Here is a 26,390-nt window from a genome sequence, read left to right as displayed (position 1 = left end):
TTTTTCCCTCTCTAGAAAAGAGCTTTATCTAATAGTCCTCTTGGATTTTCAAGTTTATTAGTATTTCATAATATTAGAATGACTAATAGGAAATGCATAGTTTGCATGCCTGTTTGTCTAATGACTTACAAAGTCATGGATCCCTGGAGACTGTTACTCACTGCTTTCACAGAACCGAGACTTCTTTTCCGTGTATGAGTAATAACTTCAGCTTGACATGGTTAACCTGCATCTAAATTTATGGCACTTTATCTGAAAAAGTTTCAGATAAACTTTCTGATTCAACAGCCTGTCTTTTTTAAGAAGAAAGCTTGAAAATGGTCCTTCAGTTCTTCATCTTTTTGTTTACTTCCCAGATTTGAAATTGCATGTAGCTCAAAAGGCTTATCAGTTTAATTACGGACATGAATCAAAAGATGGGAATTCAGAATCCTGATATATAACCACTGCTTGAAAATGTGTTTATTTTCACGATGTTTTGGTTTACAGTATTATTTTTTTTTAAAGAAAATTGAAATCTGCAATCAATCTCCAAATGAGTGACTATCAGTCTGGTTGAAATATGAACTTGAAATTAAAACTTATTCTCTGGCGCAGAATCATAGTACATTGGATGGTTAGGTGAACTAATGCACTTGATGTACCTACACTTTCCAATCAGTAGAAAGGCAAAAGAAACTGAACTTTACTGGAAAAAATATGAAGAAATATTATATTTGAATAAAGAATATGAGATGTAAAAAGGCCATCTTCTATAGGGAAATAGTGGGTGGAGTCAAAATAAAACCCTCTCATTGAATTTTTTTTTAGCTATCCAGATGCTAGAAAATACTTTGTTCTTCATTCCAGCCCATCTGTTATTCCTTATTATAACTCACATCACCACAGCTACCACAACTGTTAAAGAATCACCATATAAAAATGGCAGAACTTGCATATAAAAACAGCAAAACTTAGCACTTATTACATGGTTTTATGGAAGGAAAACTGCAGGAATCAAACTTTATAGTTTGTTGAAAGATCTTTCCTTTTTCTGTGTAGTAGTACTGTAATAGAAGCAATGCCAGTTATGACGCACAGTATGAAATGTTCAGTTATATGTGCATATATATATATATAAATTTTTATTTGAGTGTTCTGTAAGAATACGTTGCTTGATCTGAGAAGTTAAATGCAGAAATTTCTACAATCTTACTTAAACATAATTGCATTTTAAGGATATGTTTTTAGGAAAAAGGAAAATTATTGCATCTGGTTTTCATCGCTGAATTTCCATTGCTATTGTCAAGAGATAGCTGTACAATATATTACAGTTTTAAAGGTCATTCTAAGAGAAAGTTTTAATGTGCATAGTTTATGCAACCACAAAATGTAGATGTGACTGCTTTTCCTGTACCTTACCAGGATTCTGATCCTGTAAAAGCCATAGATGTGCCATGTCCAGAATATACTCTGATTCATGACTGAGGTTTTCTAGCAAGTTAAATTTCCAAGTAGTATACATTCTATGATATTAAACACGTGCCCATATTGCCAGTTCTCCTAATTTTGTTGCATGTCACTTACTTGCTTTTTCAGAAAGCCAGGTTTTTATAGTCATGTGGTTTTGTAAGGGTTTTGGCTTTCTTTAGAATAACAGGTAAAATATTCCTCCCATCATGGTTCTAGAAGCCTTAAAAGTTAACTATTCAAGAACAGGACAAATTACTCCTTGTTATAATATTTAATATAAAATGCTTGCTATTTAACAACTACTGTGTGGGATGTAGTGTTGTTTTGTGTTTTTTTTTTAACCTCCATTTTCTCTATGCTTGTTCATGCTGTGAAAGAGTGTAAATGTAACTGTCAGGTTCTGAACTTGGTGTTGTTGTTGAGCAATGGAGCTAATGGATGTACTGTGACACATATTCTGCCAATGGAAGTGCAGGGCTTGTTTGCCTAATAGTCATTATGAAGAGTCTGTTGATTTTGAAGGTCTTGAATATTATGCTGTTTAAAGGAATGACTTTCTTCTTTTCCATACTAGGACTAGCAGGTGGGAAACATATGCTGATCTGTGGAGGTGACAGCCAGCTAACAGTGCAGAGTGCCAGAGTTCCTTATAAAGAGCAGTGGTGCTCTTTACAAGACAGGGTCATGGGACAATTATAAGTGCTATGACAAGTAATTGTATTACGGACTTTTTTGGCCTTAATTACTGGTGAATTTTGAATTTTTCAGACTCATCAGTGTATAACTGTGAGGAGTTAAGGAGAAAGAGGTGGAATTTAATTTCTGGAATACTTTCTTTTGAAATTATGTAATTATACAGTCTTTTTAGAGTAAATTTTCTGGGGTAAAGATACTTTGCTATGCTTATGTTCCTTATATACCCTAGAACTCACAAAACATGTAATGGAGGGGCATATTTGAAACAAATGTGTGGAGTTCAGATGCTAGTGAATTTCTTTGGTCCAAAGAGAGTGATTTGCTCTAGCATCAGAAAGAAAGCTTGAACTGATTGAGGGTGCAGAATTAAAGGGGCACAAAAAGTAGATGCTCTTCCGACATGATTAACTGAGTATCTGTGATAGATTGGCACGTCCAAAATAGCTAGGAGTTAGTGCTTTGCATCATGGTGAGTTACAATGCTAATATAAAGCAGTGAACCCAAACAGTGTCTTTGTTTGTTAGATGTGTATCTTTATTTTGAGGTTGTGCCTCATACAGACTATGATTGAAAGAAACCTCATAAATGGTTTATGAATGTGAAGTTTTACAGTGTTTAATGTTACATGTCCGCAGCTGATTATCTTACGTAACCCCTGAGACCTGTCGTCATGGTTATTCCTATTAGCCTCCTTGTAGTCTGTTCATAGGTAGCTGTCTAATTTTCCTCATGTGCTAATATTAAAGAGCCAGTGAAGGAAACAGCTAAGAATAAGCTTTTACTGAAACCATAAACTCAATAACGTAAATTTTTTCAGTACAGCCCCTGACACCTCTTACGTGTTCTTTGAAGCAGTAGTACCACTCCAGATTGCCTGCAGTGAAATAAACTCCATCCACTACCCTGAACTGGGAAAAGTGAAGGGTTATATGAAGGATAAACCTGTGAGGCCCACAGGCCCTGTGTTCCCTGTGTTGGAGCTGCCACCTTTTGATGCAGCCTTTGGTGAGCCTCTGGGAGCTGCTGGTGAGGGTATCTGGCCTTGAGACAGTTCTCAGTCTGAAGGAGCAGGAGGTGCAAATGAGAAAACAACAGTTTTTGATCTAAGATCTTAGAGTGTGTGAAGCTTGTAGGAGTTTGTTGGGTGTCAATTTAGATAATGCCGCTAAATTTCTTAGGTATTGAACTGTGAGTAATAGTTTGAAATGACATGTAGATCTTTCTTGTAAATTTTCATATATTATACTTCAGACTCTTTGTATTTTTCCTTAAAACAGGATCATGTATTTTTAGAAGCTTGTGGCATCACTTTGTATATCTTGTTTTTTATTCTGTTACGGGGTAAATACTAACTCAGTTTAATTCTGTATTGTAGTAGCCAGCTATGGAGCCATTATTTCTCTTCAAATACTAATTTGATTTGTTTTAAGCAAAAAGACACGAAGTTCATTAATTTCCTGTACATATGATTTGCAGCATGTGCTTATACTGCCTATCTAGTTGGGCAGTATCTGTATGGTATGCTCTGTACCATAGAATCATATAATACCCTGAGTTGGAAGAGACCCCTAAGAATCATCAAGTCCAAATCCTGGCTCCACACAGGACCACACAAAACCCAGCCCATGGGGCTGAGAGCATTGTCCAGACACTTCTTGAACTCTGTCAAGTTCAGTGCCATGACCACTCTCCTGAGGAGCCTGTTCCATGAGGAAGGAGATGATGAGGTACATAGAAGTCCATGACTCTGCAAATCGCGTGTATTGTTGCATACAATGACCCCTTGTATTTAAATTGTCAGGCTATTATACTAAACCTGTTAAATGAATAACTTTGTGGTTCATTTGATGTGACACGGCAGCTTTTAGGGCTCCTGCCTGAGAGGCAGAGCCACTTGGCTTATGTGTGGCAGCTCACTATGCTGACCCGCAGGTGGCAGTAGCGATTTGGCAGAAAAGATCCCGACCCAAAACTAGTGTGAAGTGCCGTGGTGGTTTTTGGTTTTGTTTTTTATTTTCCTCATTTGGTCATTAGACAGCTTTTAGCCTTTCAGGCAAAGAATCCCTTGCAAAGGGAAAACTACACCAGCTCATGAACTGCCTCAACTTGCCTTCCAGTTTTGCTGTTTCACTGTGTGGTGTCACCACGTAAAGGTGACACTGAGAGTCATGTGGCTAGTAAAAGTATCCTTGCTCACAAACACAGGGCAAAGGAGTAATGCCTAAGAGATAGGATCTGAGAATTCCATAGGCATTCAAAATTCAAGTTTTTTATTTTGTTCCAACTATCAGAGCTTGTAAGAAGGGGAAGGTTTTGACCTGTTAGCTTAGTTGTAACTTTTGAAAAGGAAAAAAAAAACCACCTTTTTTTTTTTTTTTTTTTGGCAAGAATTATCATGTTAAAATCAGTTTTCATTTTCCACTTCCACTTACATGCTTTTTTGTTTATTTGTTTGTTTGTTTTCCTAAGAGCGATGCATTATGACATAAATTGAATGGAAAAACAGTGTTTTTGTGTAGAATGGCATGAATCATTTGCTACTTAATTGTGCTTAATAGAACGCATGTGATCAAATAATGGTAATTCAATCTTATAATTACATTATATTTTTGAATGACCTCTTCAGAATGTCACATGCATTCAAGTGTTACTTTTGTGATGCAAAACTGAACAAAGATTTTAAAAGAGGTAAGGTTTTTCAAAGTTACACAAGGAAGATCAATGGGAAGCCAGTGAAAGATCAGTGGCAGCAGTCACTAAATTGCATACATTCAGCTGAGGGCCTGATTTCTGAGTATGCGTTCAATGATGGAGTAGGCTCCTGACCTTTACTCAAATGATTTCATGTTAGAAAGTTCTTAGTGTATTACAAGTAGTCTGGTCTTCTCTCAGCATTTAATCAGCTCCTTCACACAGTTACAAAGTGGTCTCAAAATCATAGAGAGACTTAGGATAATTCTTGTTTTTTTCCCAAAAGCACTAAACAAAGAAGTGCAATTGTAGTTTTGCTATTGCATACAATATATTACTTCAGAGGATGATAAAATGAGAATTGCATTTAAAATACTTGAGCAAAATTCTGGAATTATTTTCCAAGTTCAGTGGTTTATAAATAATACATTATCAACAAAGGACTCAAGGTTGCACTGCAGAGCATTCTGCTTTCTGTATTATTGTTATGAGTAATACCAATGGTAAAGGTGCCTTCTGAAATTGAGGTAGAAATTTAATTGCTATTATAAACATAAATAATTAAAACAGTAAATATTGTAAGTAACCAGACCTTGTATGTGGCTTAGCACGCCCTCCAAGCAGAACTTCAGAGAAGCTGAATCTGTAATTCTAAGGCAATTGTTTGAGTGATCAATTTTGGTATTACGTAACTGGAAACATGCAAAGCACTTCGATTTCTTTAAGAATTGTTGTCAGTTATTTGTTTAGTAAAAGGGGACCTACAGAAAACATATGCCATTCTTATTACCCAGAATCCAATAAAGATTGGTTTTGTGTTGTGTTTTTTTTTTTCCCAAATTATTACCATATGTGAGTAGGAGTTGCTTTGTACTGTATAGTTATTTTAGATACCAGAATAATTTGTTTCATAGTTTGAGTTCCTCACTATTAAAATGTCCCCTTGGATTTGCTATTACTTTGACTATTGTGTGATATATAGTTAAAAAAGAAAGAAAGAAAAAAAAAAAAAAAAGAAAAAAAAAAGTTTATAATAAAAGAAATTTAACAAGTAATTGAAATTCCAGATCACGTGTAGAATGCGCCAAATAAATAATGGCATTTGCAGGCATATTGCATGAGTGCAGTAGCTGTGGGGAAACTACTATAAAACTGTTAAATACACTCCCCCTCCCCCTGCCATCTTTAACCACTGTTATAAAGCCTTGAGAAAATAAAGCAATCGTGACTGGCTGACAAACACTCCAGCAGAGAAATTAACGTATTATAAATCATATGTTACAACTGGTTAGCCATGTTTCTCTTATTGTTTCTATTGATGTACTGATTTATGAACAACATTAACAAGGAATGATTTGTGAAAAAAAACACAACTTTTTACAATGTTTGTATGTCTTGTATTGAATGATGTTTTTAGGACCCATTAGAACAATAATTGGAGCGAAGGAAAATAAGTGTTTTTAATACTGCTTTCATAAAACAACGCTTTTGTCCCTGAGTTAGTGAGAAGTTGAAGAGCACCATGGCTAACAGGAAAGTTGTTCAAAGCAAATTTATTTTAGGGTGGAGTTTTTGAATGTTCATTCTGTAGTAGCTTCTTTTTGCTGACATAAACTTTAGGTCATCGAGGAAACCTTAATTTGTACAAGAAAATCACTGAATTGATTTGAGCTGATTTCATTTGATAGACAGATTATCTGCAGATGACTGCCAGTTAAAAAGATACGTAGGAAGGACTGTATTTACCAACAGGTTTTGAATATGTTGCACTTTACTAGTATATCATCAAAGATTTATTTCTAACAATGTAGCCGTATTTATTCATGCCCTTTGATTCACATTCAGATGTCCTCGTGGAGCATTCCTTCTTATCAGGCATCAGAATTGCCTTTCTTCACTTATGACTGAGCTCATGCTGAACTATTTGAGTAATTGCTGCTACAATTTTAGACACTATTTGTTGAAACTAAATAACAAGTCATGAGATAGTGTATTTTGTAGCATGGAAGCATCAGCTACCCTCATCTTGTTCAACGATATTCCTTCTTAGAGACTTCTTTTCAACATGGTCAACATGACAAAGTTCTTTGCAAATGCTTTGCAGACATTAGTCAAAGTCTGATATATTAGGTGTCCTTTGCATACCTTACAAAAACTGAGATGGGACCCAAGTGTTTACCATGGTCTGTCTCCTTGAACTGGTTGTATGAAGAACTTAGGGTTAGCCCAGTGTGTTTGTTCCATGTGCCATAATGGGATTCTGAAGATGTAGCCCAGATATACATTGTACAGAGCCTTTTAGTCAGCTCTGCTCATACATCCAGCAACAGACCCACCCTTGAGCAAGGAAGCCAACTATAGTGTGCAGCAAATATTCAAGCAAACAGAGTGACAAAACTGATAGTTAGTTCCACTTCCTCTTACTCTGGATAGAGAAATTTCAATTTGACAGAAAGAATTTTGCAAACTCCAAAGACTGCAAGTCATGAACAGGCCATAATGCTTGCAGAACAGCTGCTAACACTGGTAATAGATGTATAAGTTGAAAAATCAATATTGTCTTCTAATATTTTTTTCCCTTAAGGTGCCTGTTAAGGTAGACTTTGAATCCTCTGCCTTACGGTGCTCACAAGGACAGGCTTCTATTACTGTTTTAGGTTTGGTAGTGAATGTTAGTATTTAAAACTAAAAAAAAAAATAAAAATATAGCTGGAAGATTTTCTGTGGCAGTGGGAACAGTATTTCACAGTGCTCCCAAAAGGGAAGGCTGTTTGTATTTAAGAGAAGTCTATATAATAAGGGAAATAATGTGTTTGAAGTCTCTATGTGTATTCTGTTCCAGAAGACACTGAAGTTTTAATGGTAAATCTGCAGAAAAAGATAAACTAAGGAAAGATTAAAAACAAACAAACAAACAACTCACAAAACCCCCTCCATTTCCAGAATTTGTTAGTGCTTACTCCAGTAAGTTTTTAATGATTATTTTACTAGTGGAAATGCTTGAATGACATAAATGTATAATAGTTAAAATACTCTTTGTTATTTCTTCACAAACTATGGCAAGGACATTTATATAAAAAATGCTTTAAATACATCTAATGAGTGAGATGCGCATTAGGCTTTCTTCTCAAAATTAACTTCTCTGTGTTTAAGAACTAAATGATTTAATATATACTTGCTTTATTTAAGAATAATTCTATTTGGAACAGAAGCAGTGTCTGCTACAAATATGGAAGATAGTAAGTATGGAATAAGAGCATAGTATGGGTGTTAATATGGTACCGTTTTGTGATTATGAAAATATATATAAACATCTATTTTAACTGAGTGCCTTACAAATAAAACGAAAGTTAATTTTCTCCTATTTTTTGCTGTTAATGTCCTTACTGGCTTTTACTGTTCAGTTCCTCTTCTGTTTTTGAGTAACCTTCAAGGTGAGCAAAATGTTTGCAGTACTCTGTTATCCCATAATTTTTTTTTTAAATACCTTGTCGAACGTTTTATGTGCATCATAACTGATCAGATAAACTAAAAATTAGTGGGATTTTGGAGATTGAAGTAGCGTTCCCTGGAGAGAAAATAGACTAGGGTGTAGCTAATAATCATTTGTACCAGTCTGGTGTAAGGGAAGCTTCTGGATCTGTATGATCTCCATTCAGATCCATGTGGTCTACTTTTGTACAGTAGACAGGTAAACATAGGTTAACTAGCTGTGTCGTACAAAAGACTATCGTGATAGAAAGAGAAAGGGAAAAGGCTCATCGATGGTGAAGGTTCGCAGAAAACTCCACAAAGGAGCTGATCCCCAAAGAGATGCTGCCTTAGTGCTGGTCGGCCCTTAAATGAGATCTGGGAGAGGTGGAGCCAAGCTCCACCCCTTCCTGTAGCACAGCTGAAATACCTTCACTTGTGCTCCTGCAGCTGACTCACTGCTTGCCTCAGGTGGTCAGTCAGAGGTTCAGGCTGTGATCAACAGTTTCCCATACACCTTTCAGAAAGACACTACAGGGAAAAGCCAGATAGGGTTTGAAGCCGGTACTGTAGTATCAGTAGAAATCAAAGAATGGATCAGGGGTGCTACTGATACCATCAGAATCCTTACTGCTATCTTCACTGTGAATATTTTCCATCAACCACTGATTTGTTCTAAATGCATCCTTTCCCTTAATTGGTTTTACATTTAGGTAATTTCTCTTCCTGCATGCCAACCTGAATATCCATCCTTAGAAACAAAAACCCAACAACATTAAAAATGAGTAACAATTTTTTGAAGAAAAAATGCAACTGTACTGTCTATTTAACTTGTTTGTTCTCGTTCTTTCCTTTGCTTGTCTTTTTTAAACAGATTCTGAGATATCTGGAATAATCTTTTATCACAGAATGGTTCTTAAGTGTGATTGCAATAAAATATTAATGAACATATCTATACTGACGAATAAATGCAGTTTTCTCTCGGTCAAATAACTTCATAAAACCAAGAAGTCTTATTATGTTTGTACATAAAACTGTAGGATAAGCACAAAGTCAATGTTATGATTACTCCAATGATTCTTTACAATTTCTTAATGAGCTTTATTTTTTATACAGAGGTCTGAAGGGTGTTATAATTACTCTGAGTGATGATGGACATCTGCAGTGTTCCTACCTTGGTACTGATCCTTCGCTCTTCCAGGCTCCTAGGATTGATTCTAAGGAAATAAACTATGAAGAATTCGGTGCTGAAATGAAGAAGCTTCAGAAAATCATCAGGGAAGCCACAAAAACACAAGGTATACTTCTCACATTTATTCAATTGCGTTTAGTTTACCTAACTGGTTTGCATTTGGTTGGTTAAAAATTATTTTTCTTTCTGTTCTCATAATACCTATTAGAACTTACAAGGTTTATGTGCCCAATTGCACATAATTACCACTTTTGCAAAAATTTAGAGGAAAAACACTGACAATGCACATACTACCAAAAAGCAAGAAAATTTCAGTAATTGCACAGCAACAGTCTGGTATACCTCTCAGGCTTCAGGCAGAACAAAGTGTTGACAAATTCTGTTTTGTTATTTCAATTTTTGTCTTAAATATTATGCAGTTAATAAAGAGGTACTTGTGTTAAAAACAACTTTTCTGTTGCCTCTTTCAAAAGTGATTTTATTTGAAGAATATAGGAAAGGATATCCAAAGCATAATAATGATGAAAGTAAACACTGTAATTTACACATGTTGCATACACTAGGCATTGGAACAGGCTTTAAGCACAGGAACAGGCTCACACTTTTGTCGTGGTCACAGTATCAAGCCTGATGGACTTCAAGAAGCATTTGGACAATGCTCTTGGCCTTAGGATTTAGATTTTGGGTGATCCTGTTTGGAGCGAGCAGTTGGACTCAGTGATCCTTGTAGTTTCCTTTCAACTCAGGATGATTCTGTGATTCCACTAATTTGTACTGAGTTTGTTCAAATAACGACACATAATTTTTAACAAACATCCTTTAAATTTTGTTTCATAACTGAGGCATTTAAGCTGAGGATCTTAACTCGTGCAGGGAATTGGAAGGATATAATTTTACAGGAAATTATGGAAAAAATTCTCAGACAAAAAGAACCGCTTAAAATCTCTTTCTGCTGATAGTTAGCATGTTTTCAATATGCACTGAAAAAATAGTTGCTGTTTTTTTTTGTTGAAAATCCCTAGAAATTGAGAAGTGATTTGTAAGCTGAAGTCATAAGCTTGATTCTACAACACAAAGATTTTTTTAATTGCATATAACTTTGTCCATTATTGTCATAATAGACTAATATGAGTGTTTTATTTTTATGTTCCATTTAACAAACCCAGTTATTTAAACAGAAATGGGTTTAAAATTGCATTGCTTTTACGACAGCCCTGCTAATAAATATTTGACTGTTTCATCTATTGTAAGACTATTTCATGTGACTGTTATAACAAGAGAAAGGATAAGCATGGTGAAAACATCTATTTGTGAAGTGAATAAACTTTTGTTTATCTGTCTTAAAAAATCACGTGGAGAAATAAAAAGCATAGCTAGCTGTCCTTCATATCTTTCTCTAGGAATAGTATTAGATCTCTAGTGATAGTATGAGATTGACTTGTTTACTATGAATTTGCTGACCTTTTACTTTCCTATTTTGTTCTTAATTTTTTTTCTTCATCAAGGCCTTTCTAGTCTGATTTAAGGTAAAAGGTATTTTAGGAATGGTCTCTTTAGTGTGGAGATATGTTCTGAAGGAGATTTTGTGTTGATTTAACTGGATGTGAAATCTGTTAGAAATCCTTTCTTACAGGAAAAGCTTTTCACTTAAGTATGAAGAATGCTTTCTGGTTAGGGTGATTTTGCTTTGTCTCATTTTAACTATTTTAGATCTTTATCTGTCTTAAACTAACTATTAATCGTGATCAGTTAAATACAGAATACCTTTGAACGCTGCTCACTATTCAGTTCCTATAAACATGATCTATAAAATGAGTGATTGATTTTTCTGTCTTGTGGATTCACATGTGTGCAAGTAAGAGCTGGTGTTGTTTTGAAAACACCTACCCTTACATGGAAATAATTTTTCTGTGTTTCATTTTGACTTCCAAAAATGGAAGTCATTTGGAATTAGGTCATCGTATAAAAAATGTAGAGTAGCTATTTCCATAAATAAGTCGTGCATTTCTCTTCAGTGCTGACCATTAAACTGTTGAACTTTAGTTATTTTATACGTTTTGGAGGAGGTTTTACATTACAAACTGAAGAAAAATTTAAAAACCTTTCTTTTTTTATACTTTTAAGGTAACGTAAATCTAATGACATTTACATCAGCTGAGTTGACTTAAGTGATTAACCATAGATGTTTGACACAGTTTAACAGCAAGAATAAGATGAAGCATTTATGTAGACTTTGGTTGTGTTGACTGTCCTATTTTTAATAGAGAGATGACAATATGACAGAAATTGCATCAGACTTTGCTGAAGAAGAAATGGTTAAATAGGACTAGAAAAGGAAGATCTACTCTAATCCAAACAAATAAAAGGGATTTTTCTGTATTACATGCAATTGGTATCACTAATAGGTTATATTGGAGAAACGTGCTTTGATTTTGCTTTTCTTATTGCTTGTGGTAAAAGGAAATTTTTTTTTGGAGCAGAAGAAAATGAAAAGCAAATATATCACAGAATCACAGAATTGTAGGGGTTGGAAGGGACCTCTAGAGATCATTGAGTTCAACCCCCCTACCAAAGCAGGCTCCCTACACCACGTCACCACGTATATATATTTTTTCTTTCCATAAATCAGAAATCCAGAATTTAATCCAGGCTTAGGCTGTCTATAGAAATTTAAAAAAAACCCAACACCTGGAACGTCCTTTGTTCAGCAGCTCCAGGCATTGTTGATAGTGCATTTAGAAATGGAGGTGTATTTGTAAAAAGAGAGCTTATTGATTCTTCTTTTGTTTTCTTTCAGATATTTTGCCCCAGTCTGAAAAACACAAAGATCTAATTGTCACTGCAGAAGTTTCACCAGACTTGGATGTGGAGTCTGTATGTACATGTATTAAAATAAATGGCAACCCTTTTTTGAGAGCCCTTTTTGCTCCTATTTGCCAACAGTGCTACCTGACGTTCTTCTCTTTATCTTGTAAATGTGCTGTTAATGGATGATAACTTGCTTTATAGCAGATGTTTAGAAACAACTTTCTAATGCTGGAGAGTTCAGTCAGATTTTCCTCCATCTTTAACAATCAGATCACTGTGTGAAAGAAGTAAAATTAGAAAAGTCAATAGCTATAGATATTATTTGTGTAGCACATTAGATACATAAAATGACATGCAATTATATTGCAGTTCACATCTGCCTGTCGGGTAAGTGGATGTAAGTTGTATACTTCCACTTTTTAGGTTTGAAAACAACAATGAACTGTGAAGTATTTTTCTAGGTAAATTGTGTATATCATAGCCATTATGTTTATAAATTTAATAACTTGCAATGCATGAGCAAGCACATGGTATATGTCTGCATTTTTGTATAAACAGCTTTTAAGACTGCTTGTACTCATCTTGCTATTTGAGGTAATGTTGTTTTCTGCACTTGTTTCTGGCCTGTTTCACAGCTTATGGTATAGCATAAGCCTTAAATCTTTTTAAACATAGCTGAAACATCTGAGATAGTGATTAATATTATATTTATTTATATTTGGAATTGAACTTCTTCATAGAGTCCAGTTGTTTATCAGAAACATGGTTTTGTTAATCATTTTTCCTTGAGTAATTAAAATAGCGTTATTTTTGTTTGGCGACCTTTCCAATTCAATTTTGGCTAAGCAAAAGTAAGTGAAGAAAAACTTCCTTAGAATCTGGAGTAATTTTGTATTATTGAGTACTGTTATGGTAGTTAATAATGAGGGGGAAACAGTAGTAGTGTCACTCTCAGGATGGTTTAAAGATACGGTGCACTAATCACTCAGTGATGCATTGTAACGAGTAATCTCTGGCGAAGTGTCATTCAGTATTCTCTGGTGTGGCAACCTAGCTGGAGTTTATTGATCTTATATACATACCTAATTTATGAAAACCAGTTCAAATATCAATTTAGGAGAGTTTATATTGTCTGTTAAAGTTTTTCATGTCAGCCTTTCAGAACATGGTCATTGCACCATAACATATGTAACTGAGCATTTCTGGCCACTGATTTCTGCAGAAACGATTTTCATGACCATCTACCATTTTAAAAATACACAGGGAACTACTGTTTAATACTTTTGGAAGTCTATTTGATACCTTTATTTAAATTCTCTTACTATTACTACTGCTGCTGTTCTTATTATTTGATAGAGACCTCTTTATAATATGGCCTAGCACTTGCCTGTGGAAAAGATCAGTTGGTGAGAAAAAAGGACAGAGTGACATGATTTTGGCTAACTGTCATAAACTTCTCACAATACTTAAAATTGTTAGGCCTGCAAAATGCTGTAACATTGTTCTCGTTTGCCCAACCTTCCAGGTGCTGGTGGTCTGCTTTGGATATAAGTAACTCAATATGCTGAATGAACTACAACCTTTAATCTTTATTTATTATATCTTAGTTTCCTGAAGGGAAGAGTTTCCTGGGTGTTCCTTCAGCATCTATCTAGAAAAGAAAAAATATTCTAGGATTTTTCATAGACAAGGATGAGTAAAAGCAAATGTGAGAAAAATTTTAGGTCTTCTGCAGGCTTGCAAATACTATTACTTCTCATGTGAAAAGGTATAAACTGTGATGTGTAGTAGGATCAGAGAGTATCTAATGCCATCTCCTAAGTAAAGCCCCTGATTCAGGAAATCCCAACTGATTATGGTATGGTATGAATACGGGGTATACCAGGGTAAGGATCAGTCCCTTAGCATCCATGCTGTTGTTTCAGGATGAGCCAGTGGTAACTGTCAGAGATGGTTTGCTTGACAAGCCAGTTGTATAATCCAGTATGAAAATCTCTGTGTTTTTATAATGACGAAAAGTATACAATGCACAGATGAAAGTCCTGCTTCTAGAACCCAGAGAGGGCCTACCACCTTCTTGACTTCTTACGAACTTTGCATATGTGAACCTCATTTTGTCACATTGAGGTGAAAAAGAGCGGATAAACCATATCAGATTTGTTACCATTATTATTTTGAAAACATTGCTCACATCATGAGAGAATAAATTTGTGCCGGGAATTTAGTATTACAGAAGAAGTGAGGTATTTCTTTAAAACAAACTAGTTTAAACAAATAGGAAAACTTCTTGAACTGTTGACATGGCCCTGTTGAAAAATTAAATCTATGCATAAAACAAGATATTAAAACAGTCTGCAGTGCCAATATGAATTTTGTATTAGCTGAAATTACCTAATGAAATAGAAATAGGCATGAGTAACAAAATGCCTTCCACAGTTTCTTTTGAAGTTCAAAATATATTTATGGTTGTAAGACTGTATGCTGTATGCTATGATTTTATAGTACATGCTAAGATTTGTATATAATACATTGGTAGGTTGGAAGTCACCTTTCCCTAATAAGTAACAGGAGGAATTTCCAAAATTTAAATAAATATACAGAAAAAAGAACCATGCCAAGCAAAACAGTTCAAATATTCGTATAAACATCATAGTGTATTAGTTCCTTATTTAAACAATATTCATGAACTATTGCTGTCCTTTTGCAGGCAGTTTCAAACAGGCTTTACGTTTTCAGGAGCTCAGAAATGTATTTTGTGTATTTCAGTCTGTCATCAGAATGATAAGTCCTTTTCAGTTGATTCCTCATACTGTGTTGATGATAGCAAAGTAATATCACATTTATTGTGTTCAGTCATTCGTGCATAATACTGAATTTACTGTTTTCATCTTTTTCTTCACAGCAAGCCATTGACAGTGAAGTAAAAGCAGAAGTAGTACCATCAGTCACAGTAAAGGTACTGTGCCTAACTCAAACTGTGTATACTATATATGTGAATAATGATGGCAGATATTAGAAAACTTCTAGTGTTTTCTGTCTATTTCACTTATAAAATAAAAATGAGTAGAATCTGAAATGCTTCTATGTACTGATTTCCTTTATATGATAAGAGTTTCTCTTGCAAGACGTCCGATGAAGTTAGGAGTGTTTGGAATTTTATTTCTGATAGATTTATCCACAAGCCTTCAAAAAAAAAAAACTTAGGGTGGAGTAAAGTTGTTTTTGAAGTAATAAGAATATTTTTCCAACGGTTCTCTGAGCAGATAAATATTTATTTATTCAAAACATGAGGATTGCTTCCTTCAGCTGCCTTTTTAGTTGTTAATAAGCAAGAATAGGCTTTCTCTTGTAAAAATAATTTCACAAACTTTGTTAGTGCAAAAAAAGCCAGGAAAATCTAATCTGAAAATTGACATCATTGCAGTCCTCCCTGAGAACTGTTACCTCTGGTTGTAAAGAAAGTGTGACAGTGTGTGTGTGAGTGTAGCTTCTTCTCAGTATTGCATAGAATGATTCTATTTTTTGAGTTTGAGAACCTTTTTAGGACTGCCGGGGGAGGAAAACTGGGGCTTTGTTTTTGAGAAGTTCTGACTGTCTTGAGTGAAAAATTTAGAGCTTAATGGAGCTAGTATTTGAAGAGAACTCCCTTACATTAATGTAGCTTAACTATACTTTGCCCAGCATCTTTCTCTACATTTTCAGGTGACAAAATGAGGGAGGATAAATCCTTAATCCTGATCAAGTCTGTGACGGTTTTGCTATGAAAACTCAAGTTTTCAACCAAATTGTATTTGGCAGTTAATTAGGCTGTTTGTGAACATAGGGCTACCTTAAAATACGTATTGTAAATAGTCTTCAGAGAAGTATGAGTTTATCAAACCTCAAGCTACAGCTCCTTCAGAAATTTTTTTAATGAAACTAGGTGCTTCTGACAGAATTTACAGTAAAAATGGACTCCTTTCACTTCAGGCTCCTAAGAGCAGCTGGAAGCCAAGCAGTACTGAGCAGGCTTTCGAACTGTAGTTGAATGCCTTGACTCGTTTGGAGGATTGGGATTTAGGTACGAAAGACGTAGTCAGACAGAGGGTCACAGCATGAAGAATGCTGGCAACTCTATGTGGTTTATAGCCCTTTTGTGCTTTAAAGAGACTGTTGAAGATCTGACTTTATAAAGGTAACCATATGCATTACACCTTGTGCTCCCTCTGGAAAATGTGTAGGTATTGCCTAAATTACATTTGAAATGACCAATTTGGGTATAGTAGTTGCTTTAGAAAGTTGATAAATAGTCAGACATTTAGCTTGCTCTGAATCTTTTGTGGTTGCAGTCAGCAGGTCTGGCAGTGCCCAGCTGGTTGACTTAAGGGTAATGCAAGTGGGTTTGAACAGCTGCATTCATTGAATTACGATGTACCTGAAACAGTTCTGAGCTGAGAGTAAGAATGGCTTTTTAAAACTGTATGTCCAGAGGCGCAGAACAGACAATCTCCAAAAGCAATTTGTGAAGAGTTGTTTTGTTTTTAAAGTAATGCACTGAAATTTTTTGTGGCAACTTCAGATGTCACTGTCTTAATGAAAAATCTTCTGAGTTGTGCAGTTTCATATGTTTTGTATTTAGTGAATCTAGCATAAGATCTGTAAATCTATTCATTTCTCCTTTACTGTTTCTTTTATGAAAATTCTGAAAATGGAGATGTTTACATGATGTATGTACAGAGCTCTATGTTATCCTTCCTAGTTTCATTTGCTATCATAAGAAACCATGGATGACCTTAGGGCCTGAGTCTGTAGCTCAAACATATTGCTGTTAAGCCAAAATAGGTGTTAATTCATTTAAAGTAGTCCAACTTCCTAACACTTCAATTGTTTAATAACTTTAAGAGTATTTTCCTAATCTGATTTTACCTGGCTGTAGTGAGTTAATGGGTAGAACAGAAATGCAAAACAAATGATAATAAATAGCAGGTCATATATGTACAGGCTGTGTTTAGATGTAGGTCACTGCTGTACTTTGTGTTTTGGACCTGATGAAGGGCAGTCTTTTGATAGCCATTGGTTTTGTAACCAGTTCTCTCTCTTAACAGTCGAAACACCCAGTGCCACTCCAGCTTCATACTTAGGCCACCTCTTGTAATCTAAAGGTGTAGGTGTGCTGGGTATACTGCATAATAAGTTGTAACATTTATTTATAGTAGAAGATTGAATAGAACTTAACTCTGAAATTATTCAAAAAACTGTTAATTGTCCTCAGTAGCTAGAGAACTTAATTTCTTAGGTTAGCTTTGCTTCCATTTATTTATTTATTTTTTGCTTTAATTATCTAAAATAAACAATGTTTTTGTTTACATTAAAATAAATTAAATGACAATTGCAAAATGTTAACGTATTTTAACTAGGAGTTTGTCGTTAGATGGCCTTTGGTTAAAGTCACTGAGAATATGAGAAATCACCTCTTGTTTTTTTGCTGCATTTTTAATTTTTACTTTTTAATTTTGTGAATAAATAAGAATTGTAAAAGTTGTTTTTGTGGTTGAAACTTGAAGTTCTTAAACATTGCTGAAATGGTTGTTGAAGGGTTTTATGGTCTTTTTCCTGGCTATGTGGTGATGTTAGTTTTCTGCTATACAGAAATCAGTTTGATTTAAATAATTCTGTATTTCACTTGCTCTAGGTAACGATACAGAGCAGAGTGACAGCGCAGAAACCATACCTGGCAGTGTGTGTCCAAGCTCCATTAGCACTGACCTGTGACTGGTTCAGCTTTAATGATTTAGGTAAATTATTGTAATACTGTTAAAGCTATGGTATCATATACCTTTTTCTGAGGATGTTTGTAAGCCATAGTTGAGCCTCCATCAAGAGAATCATTGCAGATACTGCTGTGCAAGCAGTTAAAATATGCCTTATGTACACTCTGCAGCATCTTTCTTCCATTTGTAGAAAATGACAGAAAAGTGTATGGGAATGGAGTTGCTTTTGTGATTAAGGTATGATATGTGGTGGGTGACAATTCAGGGATGTAAAAAGAAAATTAGTTTATGAGGTTTATTTTGGGACCATGGGTTTTTTTTTTTCTTGGGACCAGTTTTGGATTGAAATGTGCATTACTGTTTCCTACTGAAAGAGGCCTTTACTGACTTACTGTTCTAATCTGAAAGGACAGTTCTTATTTTTCCTCAACATGTGACAAGAAAAAAGGGCTGATTGCATTGTGGGTTATTAAAAGTACTCTATAAAATAACATTTGCTTTGGAGTTTTCTGGCTAGATTGTACTTTGTTAAGGGATTGGATAAAGGTAAATTAATGGAAATGACTATCCTAATTTCACAAAGTATTTCCTGAAGTATGCTTCTATTTTATTTATTATTATTATTAATTTTTTTTTTTTTTTTTTAGAACCAGGATCATCTGAAACTGTGGTCCTGTCTGTCTTTTTGAAGGGAAATTTTCCTCCTGCAGAACTAGAAGGAAATTGTGTGTTTTCATTTAATACACCAACAGGTAAGCCTCAGAAGATTACACTTATTATTTTTTTTAAGATCTTTTCTTTACATGTTCCTTGTGAGCTTTCTTTTGAAAAATTTTGAAGGCAGATAGTAATGGAAGAAATAATGATATACCACATGGCTCTGCTACCAGTCATCAAGACCTGGATAGACTGGTGAGTTGGGCAGAGAGGAACCATATGAGCTTCAACAGGAGGATGTGTAGGGTTCTGCACCTGGGAAGGAATAGCTACATGCATCAGTATAGTAGGGGCTGACCTGCTGGAAAACTGGCTCTGTAGATGGACTTAGGGGTTCCAGTAAACATGAGCCAGCAGTGTGTCCTTGTGGCCAAAAAATCCAGTGGTACCTTAATGTGCATTAAACAGGCTGTGGCTATCAGGTCAAATGAGGAGATACTCCCCCTCTACTCTGCTGTGGTGAGGCCGCATCTGGAATATTCTGTCCATTTCCGGGCCCCTGAGTTCAAGAAAGACAGGGAGCTTCTAGAGAGAGTCCCATGAAGGGCCACAACGGTACTTAGGGGCCTAGAGCATCATCCGTAGGAGGAAAAACTGAGACTTGGAACTGTTCAGCCTGGAGAAGATGGAGTGTGGGTGTGGGGGTTCTCATCATTGTTCATAATTCAACAATTTTTTGGTTTTGTGTAATAATGTATATCAAAATATACATATATATATACTTTTATTTATTTTTTGTAGCATCTTCAGGTTATGTAAACAGTCTTATAGGTTTAAAATCATACTCTTGTGGCTTGGGAAGCAGCTGTACTCGCTTTCCTTCTGCCTACCAATTTGCTTCTGTTCTGCTCTTTAAGGGACCACCTCTTGGAGTGAGAAGTTAATTACATCTTTATGACTATTCAGCCTTCTGGGGCTGCCAACAAACGTGACAATAACTGCCTCCCTACAGAGGAAGAAAATAAACATTGGGAGTGATTATTCCTCACTTTTCTTTTAACAGCAGCAACAACAAATAAAGTGACCCGAAAGAATAGAAATTAAGTCATTCTATTTTATAATGCCCTAGTGACTCTAGTAATAGAATATGTAAATTTTCCCTGCTATCCATAATTGAAGAGCAGTTTGCTTAGTTTTCTACACACAGCCTCAGGAATGTGTGCTAGACTACATGAAGAACTGTATTTACACAGGGATTCCAAGTTAAGTTAAATGCAGCATAGACCAGTTTAGGCAGTCTGTTCTTTCTTCGCTTCTCACTGCTTGGCTTTGCACCCGCACCTCCTCCCTTGTTGTACTAATAGAGTCAGAAGTTATTACTCAGGCAGGTTTGCTGATTTGGCTCCTTGCACAAACACAGAGCTGTGCCAGCATTTAGGGGAAAGGAATATGGAGTGAGCTAGCATCAAAGAAATGCACATTGTCCTATGTATGCGCTTTTATTTAAGCAACGCTTCTCACTTGAAGCATAGTATTTATGTCTAGGTTCTGTTTCAACTATTGAAATATTTATGTACATCTAGATAAAATTGAAGCTCGTGTTTTTTTAAGAACTTGATCTCGCCCTTGTTAGGCTAGGCTTGAAGATATGGGCAGAGGATGGGAAGGAAAAATATATTCCTCCCTTTTTCACGAGAGCCTATGTAAATGGCTTGTACTATTTCAGTACTCAATTTTGTGACTCAGACCACTTATGCCTTGTGAATGATTTACTGTAACTTCCTAAGTGTCCAATTTAAAGTGATATGGCTTTAGACTGCTGTGACTGTGTAGTATTCTCTTGAGCATCTTGGATCCTCTGATTCTGAAGGCATGTTTTGTGTTTTGCTGGTTTTGTGTCTGTGATTTTGCTTTCCAAGATGAGAATATCAAATTTAAGTGGTTTTTCTTATTGCCAATTGAATGTGTCATTATTTCATTCAGATGATATTAGTTATACCACTTGCATTTTAGTTATTAGGTTGAATTTTGCAAGTAGGAAGGTAAAGAAACCCTCTATCTTGAATATGTTTGATTGTTTATATACAAGAAAAAAAATCCCAGAAAACATGACATCTAACAAAATCAGTGAAGAAAATAAATAATAATAATAATAATAATAATAAAAAACATGTTTAGTGATAGAATTTACAAAGCTTCTAAATAAAAGAGCATAAATGTTAAAATCTTACTAAGATTTTGGATATTCATTAAAATTATTAAGATGGAATTTATCTCTTCAATTACATAAAAAAGAAAAGTTTATTCTGCTTGTACAAGGCAAATAAATACTTAAGTCATACACTAGTATGCAGAAACTGAGTGCCTTTGCGACTTTGCTTTGTCTGAGTAGAGAGTTTTTCTTCCTTTTTAGCATTTCATGCTTGTGGCCAAATTAGTCTTCAGTGCATCTCTGTGGGATTCATACAGCTGAATGTTAATATGAGTCACTCAGTTGGATTGAATCGTGCTATTGATGAACGTGGTTTCATGTCTATTTGTTTTTTTTTGGGGGTGGTTTTTTTTTTTTTTTTGGCTCATACTGGGTTTTTATCCACTGTCTACTTAACAATCATTTCTTTTAAACCTATTGCTACATTTTCTTTTCTTTCTTATTAGAGTATCATCTTATGTTTTTTTCTTTTTTCCCTTTTGTGCTATTGCTGGTTATATGGTAGAGCTCAATCCTGAAGGTAAGTGATTGGAAAAATCAGACGTGAATAGTCTCATGAGTGAGCTTATATATATATGTATATATGTGTGTGTGTATATATATATGTGTGTGTGTGTATATATATATGTGTGTGTGTGTGTATATATAATATATATATAATTATAATATATATATCACACATATATAATATACATAATGTATTATATACGTATATATATATATATACATATATTATATACGTATATGTATATATGTATAATAGCCTTATGAGTGAGAGATCAAGCGGATCTGGAAGTGAACTATTATATTAATATAATATTCTAGAATATGTATAATAGAATATTAATACTTCTGCAGGCTTTTCTACTTGACTTGGATAGGTGGTGCTACTGAAGTGTGAATATTTGAAAGATGTGAAAGTAAATGATTCTTAGGAATAAGACAATAATATTCATGGGAAAACAGAAACTGGTAAAAACATTTGCTGAAGTATGTCACACCTTGACCTATGTAGCATACAGAAATTTTACAATATATTAAATACCTCCTGCACTGAAATCTTAGATGGAAAGCACAATCATATGCTTCTTTGATATTGTATTTCTAGCTATTTATTCAGCCTACATAAGAACTAATTGGGTAGCAAAATCACAGCTTTTTTTTTGTTGTTGTTTTTCTATTTTTTTTATTTTTTTATGCAGCAGCCATTAAGTTTTGTAGCTAACTCTCTGCTGTTTGGACAGAGCAGCTCTGAAAGTGATGTCACGAACATCCATTCATTCCAGTTCCTTTTAGAAATCTCTTTTTTAGAAATCTCTTTTTTAAGGCTACAAGGCAACTTTACAGTTGGCGCAACCAGTACTAAACTTAACTGTCATTGTGGCAGATGTATAGATTTGTTCTCCATATGAAAGCTTGCTGATGCTGAAGAGAATACTGAAGAGCACAGTGAAACTCCCTGGGAAAATAGTTTACTGTGAGATACACTGGACTGGTTACATTCATTTCATCAGTACCAGAGAAGACATGGCTTCTCTGCATATTTAACATCCTAAATCAGAGATCTGGACTTGAATTCTTTTCTTTTTACTGTGCATCTGATGTTATGTTATATTGATATGTTATGTTATATTGATATTTTACGTTATAAATTGGATCGAGTAGTTGTTTGAAAATGAAATTTTAACTATTGTGTTGTGTAACTGTTTTGATATGACTTCAAAGAATACTTTTGCTATGAGGGAAGCTTTTTCAAAATTTCTGTTGCTTTTCAATTTTACTTCTGTATATGGCAGTGGAAATCCAACAGAAATACATATAAATATTTTCAAGTTTTTTCCTTATTACAGTACTAGAATTGTAAATGTATCACAACTCTGAATGAAGTGAAATCCATCACTAGAGATATTATCAAGCAACTGAGGAAGTTCTGTTTTCCACACATTATTGCCATTTTGGTTACTCTTACTGACACTTAAAATTACTCTAGCAGACCTAACAAACATTGTATTTCAAGTGAATTTACTCCAATAAGAACTTTTCACTGTGGTGATAAATTTTGCTGCAGCTTTTTGGTTTGGATTCTTAGGTAGATGGTTGTTTTGCACTCATCTACTAGAAAACTCCATAGCTAAATACTATTTGATTTAGTTTTGAACTGAATTTTCTCAGAACTACTGAAAATTTTTCAATATTCCAGACAGGCAGACTTCTAACAGGCTATCTAGGAGAAGTTGCATTGAAATGAGAAGAACGTAGTCTATTTAAATGTAAAATCATTTCAAAATCCTTTTGGCTAGTACTGTTACTAATTTTTTCCTGTTGACGATACTCTCTAAGTTTAATAGTAAGATGTTTCTAAGATGTTTGTATAATGTTTTCATTAAGAAAATATGTTAATTATTTTTTTCCATCTGACTGTGAAGATACAGTTGAATGAATCATTTCGAAAGGTCATGGAATTATTTTCAAGTATTTTTCAGGAATTTTCCTTGGAACCTAGGATTATTCTAATTTTGGGACCTGTGTTGAGTTTTCTTCTGTTTCTACACTGAGTCTTTCTTTCTTTCTTTCTTCCTTCCTTCCTTCCTTCCTTCCTTCCTTCCTTCCTTCCTTCCTTCCTTCCTTCCTTCCTTCCTTCCTCCTTCCTATCTCCTCCGTTCCTTCCTTCCTTCCTTCCTTCCTTCCTTCTCCTCCTTCCTCTTCCTTCCTTCCTTCTTCCTTTCCCCTTCCTTACTCCTTCCTTTCCTTCCCTCTTTCCTCTTCTTCCTTTCCTTCCTCTTCCATTCCTTCCTCTTCCTTCTCCTTCCTTCCTATCCTTCCTTCCTTCTCCTTCCTTCTCCTTCCTGCCTTCCTTTCCTTCCTTCCTTTCCTTCCTCCTTTCCCTTCCTTCCTTCCTTCCTTCCTTCCTTCCTTCCTTCTTCCTTCCTTCTTCCTTCCTTCCTTCCTTCCTTCCTTCCTTCCTTCCTTCCTTCCTTCCTTCCTTCCTCCTTCCTTCCTTCCTTCCTTCCTTCCTTCCTCCTTCCTTCCTTCCTTCCTTCCTTCTCTTCCTTCCTCCTTCCTTCCTTCCTTCCTCCTTCCCTTCCTTCCTCTTCCTTCCTTCCTTCCTTTCCTTCCTTCCTTCCTTCCTTCCTTCTTCCTTCCTTCCTTCCTTCCTTCCTTCCTTCCTTCCTCTTCCTTCCTTCCTTCCTTCCTTCCTTCCTTCCTTCCTTCCTCCTTCCCCTTCCCTTCCTTCCTTCCTTCCTTCCTTCCTTCCTTCCTTCCCTTCCCTTCCTTCTTCCTTCCTTCCTTCCTTCCTTCCTTCCTTCCTTCCTTCCTTCCTTCTTTCCTTCCTCTTTCCTTCCTTCCTTCCTTCCTTCCTTCCTTCCTTCCTTCCTTCCTTCTTCCTTCCTCTTTCCTTCTTCCTTTCCTTCCTTCCTTCACTTCCTTCCTCTCTCTTCCTTCCTTCCTTCCTCCTTCCTTCCTTCCTTCCTTCCTTCCTTCTTCTCCTTCCTTCCTTCCTTCTTCCTTCTCCTTCTTCCTCCTCCTCTCCTCTTCCTTCCTTCCTTCCTTCCTTCCTTCCTTCCTTCCTTCCTTCCTTCCTTCCTTTTTTTTCTTTTTTTTCAGCTGAAGGTCTTTTTAATGATATCTCTACCTGAACAAAGCAATCCTAACTAGCTACTTTGTCAAAGAAATCCCACTCAAAAAAAACCATATAGACTGGCTGTGCAGAAGAGCAAGAAATCTATATTTCATGGCCCATAGCATTTTCATCTGTCACATAGAACATACTGTGTATCATCTGACATGTTAACCATTTTACGTAATGCTTAGATGTGTGCAAATCTGACTCATTCTAATGAATATGTTTTTGTTAGTGTGAAAACATCCTCCATTCTGATAAAATTACATGTTGAATGAGAACATTTAATGTACCTCTGGATAATAACTCAATATTTAAGCAAGTAGGGGCTAAACAGATTCCCTACGGGCATTATTCATTAAAACCAGGTCTGTTATTTTGTAGTTGAGTCTCATCTGAGAAAGAGGTACATCATAGCAATAATGGCATTTTATATTGATGCCATGAAGGCTGGTAAATGGAGATGAACTCCTCTTAATATGGAAGTTATATCCAAATATTTGGAGACATTGATTTAAATTAGAAAATACAGAGTGGTAGGCAATTGCAATTTCTGATTCTTGTTTGCAGGTCATTAATTTGTTCTGTCCATAGTTTCAGTAGGGATTTATAAGCTATACATTTGCACCTCTGCCTTGTTTGTCAGAAAGTGTGTGTTATGAAAGCAGCTTCTGATGTTCTTTGGTGAAGTATGGGTGCAGTTTTTGTATAAGAATAACAAAAATTAGGACTATGTATGTTCTTATAAGGGAGGTAGTTTGGGAGTATTCCTGATGAAAACACATATTTCAGTGTCGTGTTCAAAGCATCAGGGGCAATCATGCAGCTGTCTTCTGTACTGAAATAGAATTGTTTGTTTAAAGGGTTAAATAAACTGCTACCAATCTTTGTTGCATGTTAATTGGTGTAAATGCATGTATACAGTGCATTTGGGTTATAATGTTTGCCTCTTGTTTACTTATAAATATTCACTTTGAGAGGTGAATAAGGTATTCAAGTTTAAAGTTGTTTTACATGGAGTGTTAGTTGAAAAAAAGAAATTGTAGATTTAGTTATAGGATATTCTTTAATTGCATTATAAATACCTTGTAATTCCTTCCAGGACAGCAGTATAAGATATCTTTTATTTAGAATATGGGTGTGAAAGATGATTCTATGTGTTCTTTCCCTTCAGGGGTCCCAAAAGTTGTCCAGTGTAAATTCAAGCTGCCTTTGCGATTAGTTTGCTTTCCAGCTCAACCTTCAAAATCAGCAAATCACAAGCTGACTATTGATACCAATAAACCTCCCATCAGTTTTCTCACCATTTTTCCAGGTAGGTTTTAAAATATGCCTCTAACAGTAGATGTATTAGAAACTCAGAAAAGAATTGTTTGTGAGAAGGATGAAATAATTAACAAAACTAATATGAGGATGTTTAAAATATGCATATTGAAAAAAAGGATTGAATAACATTTCAAAGTATATAATCAACCTTGCCTAGTATATCTGACTTTGATTTAAAACAAAAAAAAAACCAAACAAAATCTGAAGATTTTTGTATGCAAGGGTTGTGAACCAGATCTACTTTTTACATATCCAGAAAATAATTTGATAGAAAATGTAACAGTGATGCTTTACTGGAGAGAATGTGGGCATTCCTTTTTGGGGAGGTTATGTGGGTGGTCATGAGATGTGAAAAAGAAACAGGGCAGAGCAAAGTTGTAAATTAGCACAGTTGCTTCAGAGAAAGGTTTGTGAAATTCTTGATATACTAGTCTCGAGGTGAATTATATATAATATTGCAAGAGTTATATAGTAATAGACAGAGGGAATTTAATGATATTTAAGTCTAGTAA

The 26,390-nt window shown here is 35.2% G+C and overlaps 1 protein-coding gene across 9 annotated transcripts in view; it reads left to right on the top strand.

Moving 5' to 3' along the window:
- The window catches only part of BBS9 (Bardet-Biedl syndrome 9), a 255,445-nt gene that overhangs the window by 38,150 nt on the left and 190,905 nt on the right, over window positions 1-26,390 (top strand). For 8 of the 9 annotated variants that reach the window (XR_001553371.2, XR_001553372.2, XM_015855026.2 and 5 more), the window contains exons 10-16: window positions 9,428-9,609; window positions 12,301-12,377; window positions 15,214-15,267; window positions 17,983-18,085; window positions 18,709-18,813; window positions 21,436-21,450; window positions 25,727-25,867. Coding sequence is in view for 7 of the 9 variants with exons in the window: in XM_015855026.2 (XP_015710512.1) it covers window positions 9,428-9,609; window positions 12,301-12,377; window positions 15,214-15,267; window positions 17,983-18,085; window positions 18,709-18,813; window positions 21,436-21,450; window positions 25,727-25,867 (677 nt within the window). In the remaining 2 variants the exon portion in view is untranslated. The remainder of the gene's footprint in view (window positions 1-9,427; window positions 9,610-12,300; window positions 12,378-15,213; window positions 15,268-17,982; window positions 18,086-18,708; window positions 18,814-21,435; window positions 21,451-25,726; window positions 25,868-26,390) is intronic. The other variant, XM_032442562.1, reaches the window with a different exon arrangement.

Source organism: Coturnix japonica, chromosome 2 (genome assembly GCF_001577835.2).
Source record: "Coturnix japonica isolate 7356 chromosome 2, Coturnix japonica 2.1, whole genome shotgun sequence".
Classification (NCBI taxonomy): domain Eukaryota; kingdom Metazoa; phylum Chordata; class Aves; order Galliformes; family Phasianidae; genus Coturnix; species Coturnix japonica.
Note: the sequence above shows the minus strand (reverse complement) of the source record. Positions and strands in the feature narration are given on the sequence as shown.